Genomic DNA, 13504 nt, shown 5'->3' on the forward strand with positions numbered 1-13504 from the left:
ATAAACTGAGGCTTACAGCCCCAGGAGCACCTTGGCTACTGGTTTCCCAGAGGACAAGAGCTCCATAAGCACCACTGGACCTTCAGAGGAAGACCAGACCCTTCTACAGGATCACTGCTTAGACAGAATCACATTCATCACTGCAACAGGACTGCAGCCACCATTTAATGGGACTGCTACCAGCATCCTGAGCAACAGGGTGCCAGGTTATATCCTGACTCTGTCAACCTAAGGCAGAGTTTCTGTATCATTGCCTTGATCTTAATTTTCTTGTTAAATTGTAATTCTGGTTTATAATCTCCCCTTGGTTTGACCTCAAACCAGTACAAAACTCCATGCACTAATCTCTTGTTTTCCTCACAAAACAGAATTTCCCATTCCCAAACCCACTGCCAGATGGAGAAGGCTGCAAGGAAGAGGAAGATGTCCCGAGACACTCAGGCAGGTAAGGAGGAAGTCAGTGCCCCTTTCCCCCTCTCTCCTGCTCCATCTCCCTGCCCAGCACAGCCCAAGGCTGCAGGACAGCCCTACTGCCAACGCCGTCCTGAGGAGAATGCACTGGGGGGATCTCCTTCCCCTTCCCTTTGGCACGGAGGCAAATCCCATCCTCTCCTTGCCCTGTCTTCCTCAGACAACAAGCTGAGAATAGAGACCAGGGAGGACAAATCCCCATGGCAGAACCTCGTGGAAGAGGCAGATTTGAGTGGCTCCATGGCACAGGAATCTAACAAAGAGGAAAATTCCCTGAGATCCTGCAGGAGGAAGGGCTTCAAACCCAGCCCAGGGTGCTCTGAGAAGGAAAGACACACCCTGTGCCAGGAAGGTGGACAGAGCTTCAGGCAGGGCTTGGAGATGCTGGTCCATGAGCAGCGTCCTGATGGGGAGAAGCCCTACAAGTGCCTGGAGTGTGGGAAGAGCTTCAGGCAGAACAACATCCTGATCCGCCACCAGATGATCCACACTGGAGAGAGGCCCTATGAGTGTCCTGAGTGTGGGAAGAGGTTTCACACCAGCTCCAATCTCCTCCGCCACCAGCGGATTCACACAGATGAGAGGCCCTTCCACTGCCCTGACTGCAGGAAGGGCTTCAAGCAAAACTGCAACCTCGTCACCCACTGGCGTATCAATACCAGGGAGAGGCCCTACGAGAGTCCCCAGAGTGGGAAGAGCTTCAGCCAGAGCTCTCATTTGACCAAACACCAACAGAGTCACCAGTAAGGGAAAACATGCAAATGTCCCAACTGCAGGAAGAACTTTGTGCACTGCCCCAGCTTCATCCCACATGGGTGAACCCATGTTGGGAAGAGCCCTGGTGATCCGTGTTCATGTGATCCATGCTGGGAAGACACCTGTCCCTCCTCCTGCCCCTGCCAATGACATGATGGGACACCAAAGATCATGAGGGTCTGGCCAGGGCTGTGTCATTACATTCTCTCCCACCTCAGGTCATTCCATGGGCAGGAAAGGGAATTTCCCTCTCCCTTGAAGAGGAGGGTGTCCTTTCCAGGCAAGAGGAAATACATGGCCAGGTAGAGCCAGTTGTTGTTGTTGTAGTTTTCCCCATGAATACTTTTTCTTATCCCTTCTGTTATCAATATTGTTTCTGTTTCTTCTTTATCTCGTTGCTGTTCCAAATAAATTGTTCTTACACCATCTCAGGGTCTTTGCCTTTTGTGCTTTCCATGGGAGGTGGAAGGGCAGTGAGCAGCAGCACGGTTTTAGCAGGAGCAAGAAATTGGAGAATCCCATTCCTAAACCCCAGCCTGTGGAAACCAAGCATCCCAGCTGGTCCCAGCCCTGGTGGCCATGGCAACAGCCTTGGGAGCGGGTCCCTGGCTGGGGCTGTGGGAACCTCTTCCCTCTGGTGCCCAGGGACAGGACTGGAGGGAATGGCTGCAGCTGAGTCGGGGCAGGCTCAGGTTGGATGTCAGGAAAAGGTTTTTGCCCAGAGGCTGCTGGGGCCCTGCCCAGGCTCCCCAGGGAAGGCTCCCAGCTGCAGGGCTCTCTGAGCTCCAGCAGCGTTTGGCCAGCGCTGCCAGGCCCAGGCTGGCATTGTTGGGGTGTCCTGTGCAGGGCCAGCAGTTTGGACTCCAGGATTCTGATGTGTCCCTCCCAGCTCAGCCAATTCTGTGGATCTGGGGCAACAGGGGGCTGGGGATGGTTGCCATGAAAACTGACCATAGGAATGGGGCTGGTGATGGTTGCCCACTAAGGATCAGATTTGTCACAGGCCCTCAGAGGGGTTCCATGGGGACTTTCCAAGAGTCTCCATACTGTTCAGGAGCTGGAATGTCACAGGCAGAGACAGGGGCTCCATGGACACCTCCCAGGGGTTTCTGGGGATGGTAAAGAGCCCTGTGCTCAGAGGCAGTCACAGCCATTCCATGGTGACATCCCAGGGCACCTTGGGCTGCAAAGGCACCAATCTGTCACAGGCACTCACGGGGGCTCCACGGTGACATCCCAGGAGTCCCCAGGCTGCCAAAGAGCTGGGATCTCAGAGGGGCTCCAGTCATGGGCACAGTGGGAGCTTCAGGCAAAAGCTTTATTGGAGAGGCTCCTGTTGGGTCATGAGGTGCAGTAAGGATCCCCAATAGCCCTGCAGATCCCCAAATGTCACCGTTGAGTCAGAGATTACAGAGACTCAGAAGGTTAAAGACTAAAAGCTGCCTATTTATTCAATCCTCTTCTTTTATACCTTGGTTTGCTGCAGATGGACCTCATTGGTCATTTAATCAACACATTTCACATGCTTGGCTAAGTAAGACAACACCCTTCAGTAAACAACTTCATGGAAAAAACAAGTTATTACAAACATTGTCGGGGCACCTGTTATTGATGTTTGTTTTACATTGGGCCCTTCTGGGGGCTCCCGAGATGGGGGAAGCCCTCCTGTAGCAGTTCTGTGCCAGGAAAAAGGAGACACACAGGGCTTCTTTGGTCTTCCACTTCTTGTTTATTTTTATCTTATCTAAAGTTTTGCATGCTGTCCACACCAGGCTCAGTGGGCTGGAAAAGCACTGCAAAATGGTCCCAAAATATACAGTTTCAAGGTCTTTTAAAGTTGTTTCATCCAATTAACTCTTAAAACATACATTATTTCTACTTATCTACCAGGAACTCATACCTTGACTATCCACGTAACCTCTGCACTGTGCTTGCCTTGACCAGTCATCCTCTATCACCAACGCTGCAGATAATGGAGTAGATGAAGAAGAAGGGAGGGACTACACCCAAATTCCTGCATCTTGCTTCCTATCTACACCATACAAAAAATCCCAAAAACTAAATTTCTCACTCAAGTGACATACTATACTACTCTCTATTATCTATTTCACACTTTGGTAAATTCTAATATATCTGAAAGTCTTGGAAGTCCTTTCCAGGGGTGAAGATTAAAGGCAGTGTTTCTCTGGGGGTCAGGACCCCTCAGAGCAGACAGAGAAATATTCTCTGTGCCCTGGATTCTCACAAATTTATCCTAAAAATATTTAAACCTTAATATGTTAAGTTACCCAAAAATATTCCAGGTCAGTAGGATTAGGAGGAGAGGAAATAGAGAACAGAAAGACAGAAGACCTAGAGAAAGACAGGCACAAAGGAACCAACTGTCCAGGTTCCAGCATCGCTGACAGAGGAACCCCAGGAGAAGGCAGGATCCAGAGCATGGGCTGGCCTCATGCTCTGGCTTTTAACCCCATGGGCCTTCATGGGCCCGTCCTGGGGTTGGACTGCCAGTGGCTTGGCCAATCAGAGTCAGCTTAGGCACCAGTTGCCGGTGTGTGATTGATTGGAAGCTGAGCCAATCAGAGATTGGTTAGTGCAGCCTGTTGTGTGATTGACAGCACTGTCAGGGCTGGGGGCAGGGCTCTGTCCCACCACAAACCAAGGCCTGACCCAGCCCTGGCCCCACACGGGCATTCCGAGCATCCCGAGGTGTCTCGGGACGTCCATCTCATCCAGCCTCTGACAGAGACCGCAGTGACACTACAGAACCTCATGGAACCAAGGGGCCATTGTGACACTCTGGTGCCTCATGGAATCAAGGAGACCATTGTGAAACTCAGGGGCCCCAAGGAACCAAGGGTCCATGGTGATCTTGTGGAGCCTGTAGTGTCACGGAGGAGCCATTGTGACACAGCGAGGGCGCATGGAGCCGAGGGGCCACGGTGACACTGCAGAAGCAGGGGGAACATTGTGACACTCCAGGCCTCATGGAACCAAGGAGACCATTGTGACACTGTGGGGTCCCACAAAACCAAGGGAACATGGAACAGGTCTGTCTGGCTGGGCCTCCTGGGGACCACCTGACAGGTCCAACTGACCTTGGCATGTTGAGGGCTGCTTCTCATCTGCCCCTGAAGCACTGGGGCTCTGGGCTTTCCTTCCCATGGGAGACAACTGTCCTCCTCCAGGGCCCCATGGCCAAAATTGGGATTCCTTGCCAAATTTCCTTATATGCAAAGAATGTTCCCAGATGAAATCTGCCATGAGTGACAGCTCTGGCTGCCTTGGCCACCCTGGGGCTACCTCTCATCTGCTTTTGAAACACTGAGACCATGTGCTTTTCTTTGTTATGGGAAAAAAACATCCATGTTGACCTGGCACCCATGACCAAAACTGGGGATCTGCCTCTAGAATTCCCTATATCCAAGAATAACTCCCAGACAAAAGCTGCCAGGAGTGACAAGTCTGGATGGCCTTGGCTTCCTGAGGGCTGGCACTCATTTGCTTCTGAAACACTGGGGCTCTGTGCTTTCCTTCCTAATGAAAAGAACTCTTCTTCCTGTCCAGGCACCCATGGCCAAAATGGAGATTCCACCTCCAAAATGCCCTATGGCCAAGGATAGCCCCTAGATGAAAGGTGCCAGCAGAGACAGGCCTGGCTTGGCCTAAGGGTGGCTACCTCTCATCTTCTTCCAGAGCACTTGGACTTTGCACTTTTCTTTCCTACAGGAAAAAAACATCCATCTTGATCCTGTTGCCCATCGCTAAAACTGGGATTCCACCTCCAAAACTACGTACAGCCAAGGATTGCTCCCCAGTGAAAGCAGCCATGACAGACAGGTCTGGCTGCCCTTGGCCTCTTGGGGGCTGCCTCTCACCTACTTTCCAAATACTGGGGCTTGGTGTTTTCCTTCCTATGAAAAAGAACCATCCTTCTTATCTACACAAAAAATGGCTGAAACTGGGATTCCACCTCCCAAATTCCTTAAATCCAAGGGTTACTCTCAGACAAAAGCTACCAGGACAGAGAGGTCTGGCTGGCCTAGGCCTCTGATGGCCACCTTTCATCTGCCCCTGAAACACAGCTGTCCCATCCTTTCCTTCCTATGGAACAGAACCATCCTTCTCCTCCAGGGGTCCATGTGTGAAATTGGGATTCCGCCTCTAAAATTCTGTATATCCAAGGGTTGCTTCCAGACAAAATCTGCCAGTACTGTTAAGTCTGCCTGGCCTTGGCCTCTGGTGACTGCCCCTGCAACACTGGGGCTGGGTTCTTTCCTTGCCATGGAGATCCCTGGGACACTGTGGGGACCTCATGGAACCAAGGGGATCATTGTGGCACCACTGGAACCCATGGAACCAAAGGGCCATGGTGACACAGCGGGGTTTCATGGACCCCAGAGACCACTGTGACTCTGTGGGGCCTGATGGAACCATGGAGTCCATTAGGACCCTTCAGGGCCTCGTGTCACCAAGGGGGCATTGGGACACCTCAGGGCCTCATGGAAGCAAGGGACCATTGGGACATTGTGGGGCCCCATGGAACCAAGGGAACATGGAGCAGGTCTGGCTGGCTTGGCCTCCCAGGGGCCACCTGACAGGTCTGGCTGATCTTGGGATGTCAAGGGCTGCCTCTCATCAGCTCCTGGAGCACTGAGGCTCCATGCTTCCCTTACAATGGAAAACAACTGTCCTTCTTTTCAGGTGCCCATTGTCAAAATTGGTACTCTCCTGGATGCAAGGGCATCTCCCAGAAGAAACCTGCCACCTCTGGCTGGCTTTGGCCTCTGGTGGTCACCTCTCATTTGCCCCTGAAACACTGGGGCTCTGTTCCTTCATTCCTATGGAAAACAACTGGCCTTCCTGTCAAGGGACCATGGCCAAAATTAGAGTTTGGCCTCCCAAATTCCATATATCCAAGTATTGCTCCCAGACAAAAGTAGCCAGGACAGACAGGTCAGGCTGGCCCTGTCTTCTGGTGATTTTCTTAGACTATGAGCTGAATGTTTTCATTTGAAAACACCTTGGAGAGGGTCCAGAGATCTCCCAAGGAGCGGTTTTGAGGCCTTGGGCCCATGAGCACTACACATGGACAAAGGAGCTCTGTGCTCTGTGCTGTTCTGGTGGTTTTGCATCATGGAAGTGATGTCCTAAGAGAAGCTGCTAGCAGTTTCCTCGGTGTCTGACAAAAAAACCCGAATCAGTAATTAGCTTTGAGAATTGACAGTCTGTTAAACCACTAAGGAAACTGTACACACCTCTGTGAAGACACATGTTAAAGATGAGAAAGCCTGGGAGGGTCTCTTTCCCTTCTGGCCAGCAAAGAGGTAACAAGGCTGGCCCAGCCCCTGTCTCAGCCGGGCCGGGCCAGGCAGCTCCTGCCGTGGGGCCGGGACCCTTCCCAGGGAGCCCCCCAGGCCCCATCGGCTGCCGGGCAGGGCAGGGGAGGCCGCGGGGCCGAGGCCGGGCTGGGACATGGCTGCGGTTGCCAACACCTGGGCACTACCGAGCCCTGCCCCGCCGCCAGCCCGGGCCCAGCCAGGGATCTGCCGGGCCCCAGGAGCAGCCCCGGGCCGGGCCGGCTCAGCCAAGATTCTGCCACCCTTGGGGTTCACCCGCAAGCCCCGGGCAGGGGGAGGAGAAGCCATGGGCCCCAGCCGTGCTGCTGCTGTGTTCTGGCCTGGCTGCTGAGATCCTGGTCCTGCCCCAGCACGGCCCATCCTGACACAGCCCCAGCGCAGCTGCTGCAGAAACCTCCATCGTAAAACAGCTCCGGCCGCAAGGACCGAGCGTGGCCGGGGTCACGGAACCATCTGCAGGCCCCAGGAGAGATATTAACTCTTTCAGTGCTTCCATCCTCCCTCGAGGGAGAGAAAAGGACAAAGTGCAGGCGCACGGAGGAGCAACATGAAGACACCGATTTCAGTGAAGGAAGAGTCAAGACCCAGATGGGAGGAATTAGGAGATACTTTGATCTTGGGGCTCGAATCGTCTTGTAAATGTATAGAGATGGATGTAATTGATACATCAAACTTTCTTTTCCACCATAATGCATTGAAAATTATGGGGAGATGACTTGTTCAGCAAAGGCCTCCATACTAAAGTAAGCAAATGTTGAAGTAGTTGTGATTCCAAGAGAAGTTTAAACGGAGAAAGAGAGAAGAGTGATGAGACCCTGTGTTCTCAGGGAGAGAAGAAGACTTCTGTTCCCAGAGACGAAGATGATTTCAGAAATAGATGAAGAGAAACTTTGCTCTTAAACCGCTCATGTTTAAACTAATACCCGATAAGTTAACATGGCCCATAAACAGAGCTGTGGGAAAAGCTGTGAAAAAATGGCAGGGACTTCAAAATTGCAGATTTTCTGGGCAGCTGCTATTGGTGGGAGTTGAGAGACATGAGAGAACTGTTTTCTTAAGTATAAGTCCCCATAGTATGAAAGATAGACTCCTCTCCCTAAGTGAACTGAAGAAAAACTATTCTAGAGGTGGTAAACTGACTGGAAACTTCCTTTTTGTCTCCTTACATTGTCAGTGGGAAAGAAAAGTTTGTAGGGAGGGTAATTGTTCTGAAAGTTTTGTTCTGATTCTTATTACTCTTTCTTGTATTAACTGTTAATAATCTTTTCTTTGCACCCTTTTGAAGCTTTGAGCCTGCTGTGCATTTCTCCTAATCCTATCTCACAGCAGTACATGAGTAAGTATATTCTAGTGAGTGCACTGGTAATTAGCCAACACTGAACCCACCACAATAATTGATGTACAGGCTGAGAAATCTCAAATTGGTGCACCAAAACCGCTACAGAAATATACCTGATGAACTGCAAAAGAGCAGAGGGAAATCAAGGCACAGCCATGGTTTGTTAGGATTTGCTTGATCTTAATGAGGCCCCATGGTGCATTTGGAGCTGAGCCCTTGACCTTCAGGGCCTGAGAGGAGATTGCACAAACCTTTCCGGGAGTCAGAAGTCAGAAGAAAACCCCAAAGTGTGTCAAAGCATGAATGGGTCCCACTGAGGTCCATCCCCAACACAGGCTCCTCATGGACTCCTTGGAGGAGAGAACTGGAAGCCAGGATGGCACAAAAACTTCTCAGTGACACAGAATGGAAAGGAAAATCCAAAGTACACTAAAAAACCTTGAGTATCTCAAAATATTAATGAGCCTCACTGAGTGTCAGTACAAAACTCTCAAGGGACTCATTAAAGCAGATAATTGGGGCCATGATTGCACAAACCTCTCACAGAGTGTGAATCAAAAGGGAGACACCAAGTACCTTAAAATAACTGAAGTACCTTGAAGCATTAATGAGCCCCACTGAGTGTTGCTACTGACAAAGCCTCTCCAGGGACTAATTACAGCAGATAATTGGAGGCCATGATTGCACAAACCTCTCAGAGACTCCAAGGCAAAAGCAAAAGTCCTTTGAAAAACCTGCATTCCCTGGGAGCATTCAGGAGCCCCCAGGGCCATTGCTGAGCAAGGCTCACCAGGGACTCCTTCCAGCAGATCCTTGAGGCCACTGGGATGTGGGCTAGGGGGGGATGCTGAGGGCAGGACAAGGGGCTGACAGTGCCCAGTCTGGCTGGGGCTGTGCCAGGAGGCCCCAGGGCCTCAGGACAAGGTGTCTCCTCCCAGCCCTTGGTGGCACAGATCCTGCTGCTGTGCCCCAGGCCACCAAGACTTGGCTTCTCTTTGTCCCCACCTGGCATCAGTGCCTCCAGTTCTCTGCTCTGCCTGGGGCCTGGGGACACTTTCTCAGTTGTGTCCCTCAGAGGGACTCATTAAAAGTCCAAGAAACTTTGGAGTTGGATTCTGACTTGGAGTTCTGGAGAGGTTTCTTCAGCTGTCTCTCAGGGACTGATGTTCAGGGCCTGAGCACAAAGCCCCAGAGGGTCATTCAAGTCCTTGTGCTGTGTCTGTGCTGCTGAGCTGGGCTGGGCTTCTGGCCCAGAGGCAGCTCCTGGTAAGCAAGAAGAGCTTCAAAAGCATATTTCTCTTGATGAGCAGCTCTTCTGCCAGCCCAGCAGGGCTGGGGCACTGCCTGCAGCCAGCCCAGGCACAGCACAGAGGCACAGAGGGGTTAAACTCAGCCTGGGCTGGGAGCACAGAGCAGAGCTCACTCAGGGCTCACTAGAGCAGAAATCATCCCAGGTTTCAAATAGTCATTCCCTGGCTGTGGAAGAGAAGCTGCAGTTCCTGCAGGGATCTCCTGGAGCTGGCACATCCCTCAGCTTTAAGGAGCTTTCAGGAGGACTCTCAGAGCTGCTCCAGAGCAGGGATGTGGCCCCAGGGCAGGGCTGGCTTTCCCTGCTGCCCCAGCCGAGGCACAGCCCAAGGCAGCTCCTGTTGCCAGGCTCTGCTGCAGGGCTGAGCAGCCACGGGTGCAGCCAGGGGTGCCCAGGGCTGTCCTGTAGAGCAGGCTCCTGCAGCCCAGGGCGCTGTGCTGGGGCAGGGACTCTGCTGCCTGCCAGGGACAGCTCTCAGCCGGCCCGGGGAGCTGCTCCCAGCGCTGGGGAGAAGCTGTGGGGGGAAGGAGCCACCCTGAGCAGGGCAGGTGCTGCTGCTGAGAGGCGCTGGGTGCGGCAGGGCTGCTCCCAGCTCCAGAGCAGCCTGGGCACAGCTCCGGAGGACACTTCCCAAAGAAGGTAAGCCTGGCATTGCTGGAAAGATCAGGAGCTTTCCTGAGAGTGTTTTCAATTTACTGCTTGAGAAGAATGGGAAAGTTGGGGTGATGACAAAAAGATTTTTGCTTTCTATACCTTTTTTATTTTTATAGCTCTGTAAATTACTATTATACTTTTATAAAAATATGGTACTTATTTAAATCTATTAAACTCTTTGTTAACTCTATTAAACTACTGTTATATACCTCTATATTCATACAACTTAATTAACTCTAGTACATTACCTAACCTTTCTATTAGATTTTAGAACAATAATCTGACTGTCTAAATACAGTCCTGAAATACTGTATAGTCTTATTATCAGGAAGAGGACCTACAAGGAGGTTTTTTACCAGCATGTGAGCAGTCATAACAAAGAGTGGGGCAAAGAATCCTCTGGACCTACTCCAATGGGTTGAGCCAGGGGTGTGTAACCAGGGCAACTGAGTCTCCTATTGGATGTTCCTGTTAAATATCCTAATTTATCATGCTTAATAAATTGCTGAAATCGGGGCCAGGTGTGCCCCATCCCCACTGGGACACCTGGAAGCTTCCAATAAAGGTCTGGTTTTACTTTACTGTTCTAACACTGCTGCAATGGGTTTTTCCTCTTTTGATTATAGACAACAGGGTCATAAGAGAGGCAGAACAGGAATTGTAATCAAACACTCACAGAAAGTTCTGAGTTGAAAGGGATACACAGGATCATAAAATAATGTCTGAACATTTACAGAGATCCAGAACTGTAACTTTGGGTGGTCAGTTTCTCTGCTGGGAGCCTCCCAAAGGGCCCTCAGCCACTCCTCAGCCCTGGACAGCAGCAGCATCACCTCTGCAGGGCCCAGCAGGGCTCTCCTGAGCTGCCCTTGCCCACCTGCACACAGAGCCTGGCCCAGCCAGGGCCCTGCACACAGGCGGGTTTCTGTAGGGCCGGGGCCAGAGCCCACAGGGTGGGATGGGCTCTGTGAGTGCTGGCAGGGACAAGGCTCCTCTCAGGGGGAATTGTCCAGGCCCAGGGAGATGCTCAGGCAAGGAGAGGGGGCTGAAGAGAGCAGTGCTGGGGCAGGAGGGCACTGTTGGTGTGTGGGAGGTGCCAGGCACAGCTGGGCACAGGAACACTGTCCTGAGTGCCCGGCTGTCTCTGCCCTGCCCTCTCAGGCACAGCACCACAACATCATCTCTTGTTTCTGCCCTGCTCTGATATTGTCACTGTTATCTGCTGCTCTCAGGGAGGCTCTGGCATTTGCAGCAGCTGAGTCAGGCACTGCCCTTGGCATTCCTGCCAGGCAGGGGTGTCCATGGGAATGGGGTGTCCAAGCTTCCCTGGGACCTGTGGGGCTGTGGGCAAAGCAGTCCATGGGAAAGGGGAATGAGCTGAGCCCCCTCCCTGAGATCCCATCATGGGCACAGCCGGGGATCTCCTTGCTGTGCCCTTCCAAGCTCTGAGCTGCCCTCCTGGGTACAAATCTGTGCCAGAGCCTCTGCCAGTTCCCTGAATGTCCCACGGGGAAGGGCAGAGCTGCCACAGCTGAGCAAATGCTGCTGGGTTTGCCAAGGGAGCCGTGAGTGTCCTTGGCAAAAGGGGGTGCTGAGACCTTGCCCAGAGACCTTTAGAAATGGTGAGACATTCAGGGATCCCTCTGCTCTGGGCAGGGTCTGGTTTATGCCAGAGTGAGCCTGGAGTGTGACCATGCTCTGATTGCAGCCAAAGGTGCAAAGCCAGGGCAGTTGGGAACAAGCCCATCCAGCCCCTCACCTTCCCTCAGCCACAGGGAATATTTTGCCTCTCCCATCTCTCAGCGGCAAACTCTGAGTGCAGCAGGAATTCTGGGGATTTCTGACCTCAGAGAGCCAGGCATGATGTGTGGGTAGGAAAACAATTCCTAAAACCAGCTCCTGCTATCTGTTTACTTTAGACCGGGAAGTGCAAATGCAACCAATCTTTTCCACATTAGGATAGATTTCCCTGACAAATCCTGAATATCCAGCCTTGTCCCTCTGCCCCATGGCCACACACACAGGGCAGTGGGGCAGGGATGGCTCCTTGAGAGCCCCCATGCACAGGCCTGGCTGCTCCTGGCACACTCAGCCAGCACAGCTGGAGCTCAGGCAGGGAGCTGGGGAAAGGACTTCCCAGAGCAGGAACAAGGGTGGGTGAGTCCCAGTAGGACAGTCTGCAGGGGATGGCCCAGGTTTGGCTCAAAGCAGCCTTTCCTGACTTGTCACTGTCCTTTCTCCATGAACAGGTCCCCATGTGCAGCCCCAGCAAATGTCCAACAGCAGCTCCATCAGCCACTTCTTCCTGCTGGCATTGACAGACACGCGGCAGCTGCAGCTCCTGCACTTCTGCCTCTTGCTGGGCATCTCCCTGGCTGCCCTCCTGGGCAATGGCCTCATCATCAGCGCCGTAGCCTGCGGCCACCACCTGCACACGCCCATGTTCTTCTTCCTGCTCAACCTGGCCCTCAGCAACCTGGGCTCCATCTGCACCACTGTCCCCAAAGCCATGCACAATTCCCTCTGGAACACCACCACCATCTCCTACACAGGATGTGCTGCACAGGTTTTTCTGGTTTTCTTCTTCCTTGGATCAGAATTTTCCCTCCTGACCATCATGTGCTACAACCGCTACGTGTCCATCTGCAAACCCCTGCACTACGGGACCCTCCTGGGCAGCAGAGCTTGTGCCCACATGGCAGCAGCTGCCTGGGCCACTGTCTTTCTCAATGCTCTCATGCACACAGCCAATACATTTTCCCTGCCCCTGTGCCATGGCAATGTCCTGGGCCAGTTCTTCTGTGAAATCCCACACATCCTCAAGCTCTCCTGCTCCAAATCCTATGTCAGGGAACTGGGGCTTCTTGCTATTAGTGGCTGTTTAGGACTCGGATGTTTCGTGTTCATTGTTTTCTCCTATATGCAGATCTTCAGGGCTGTGCTGAGGATCCCATCTGAGCAGGGACGGCACAAAGCCTTTTCCACCTGCCTCCCTCACCTGGCTGTGGTCTCTCTGTTCCTCAGCACTGGCAAATTTGCCTACCTGAAGCCCCCATCCATGTCCTCCCCATCCGTGGATCTGGCCCTGTCAGTTCTATACTCAGTGGTGCCTCCAGCCCTGAACCCCCTCATCTACAGCCTGAGGAACCAGGAGCTCAAGGCTGCAGTATGGAGAATGGTGACTGGACAGTTTCAGAAACATTAAACTGCTGGCCAATTTCTGCAAATCACTTGTAATAAATATAAATTTTGATACTTCTTGTTGGTTTCATTTTAGAGGTTCTTTCTCCTTGTTTTAGCTTTCCCATACTGTCCACTAATAAATGCCATTGCTTGTGCCATTTCTCATTTTCTTTCTCTCCACCTTCCCTGTAGCCACAGACCATGTCAATGAGGGGCTGCGCTCTCAGTGTCTTTAAACGAACTAAAGGATCTCCCAGCAGAGTTTTCTGCAGAGATGCCCTTTTGTTGCCTTCTCTGGAGCTGCAGCAGCAATGTCTGTGTGCAGAGCTGGGGGCAGATCAGTGCTGGCACAGCAGCTCTGCCCAGCAGCAGCAGCAGCACTTGGTGTTGCCAGTGCTGCTGCCGTGGCCCTGCCCCGCTGTCCTGGTGGCC

At 52.4% G+C, this 13504-nt stretch overlaps 2 protein-coding genes across 2 annotated transcripts in view; both read left to right on the forward strand.

Moving 5' to 3' along the window:
• Positions 1-1655, forward strand: part of LOC135286973 (zinc finger protein 420-like) — a 35999-nt gene extending 34344 nt beyond the window's left edge. The window contains exons 3-4 of the mRNA XM_064400227.1: positions 369-445; positions 632-1655. Coding sequence (XP_064256297.1) covers positions 369-445; positions 632-1218 — 664 coding nt within the window. The 3' untranslated portion in view covers positions 1219-1655. The remainder of the gene's footprint in view (positions 1-368; positions 446-631) is intronic.
• A 5279-nt stretch (positions 1656-6934) lies between these two features.
• LOC135286974 (olfactory receptor 14A16-like) lies at positions 6935-13094 on the forward strand. The gene is made up of 2 exons (XM_064400228.1): positions 6935-7923; positions 12139-13094. The coding sequence occupies exons 1-2, from the start codon at positions 7920-7922 to the stop codon at positions 13092-13094; spliced, it is 960 nt and encodes a 319-aa protein (XP_064256298.1). The 5' UTR covers positions 6935-7919.
• The last annotated feature ends 410 nt before the right edge of the window (positions 13095-13504 follow it).

Source organism: Passer domesticus, chromosome 28 (genome assembly GCF_036417665.1).
Source record: "Passer domesticus isolate bPasDom1 chromosome 28, bPasDom1.hap1, whole genome shotgun sequence".
NCBI lineage: Eukaryota > Metazoa > Chordata > Aves > Passeriformes > Passeridae > Passer > Passer domesticus.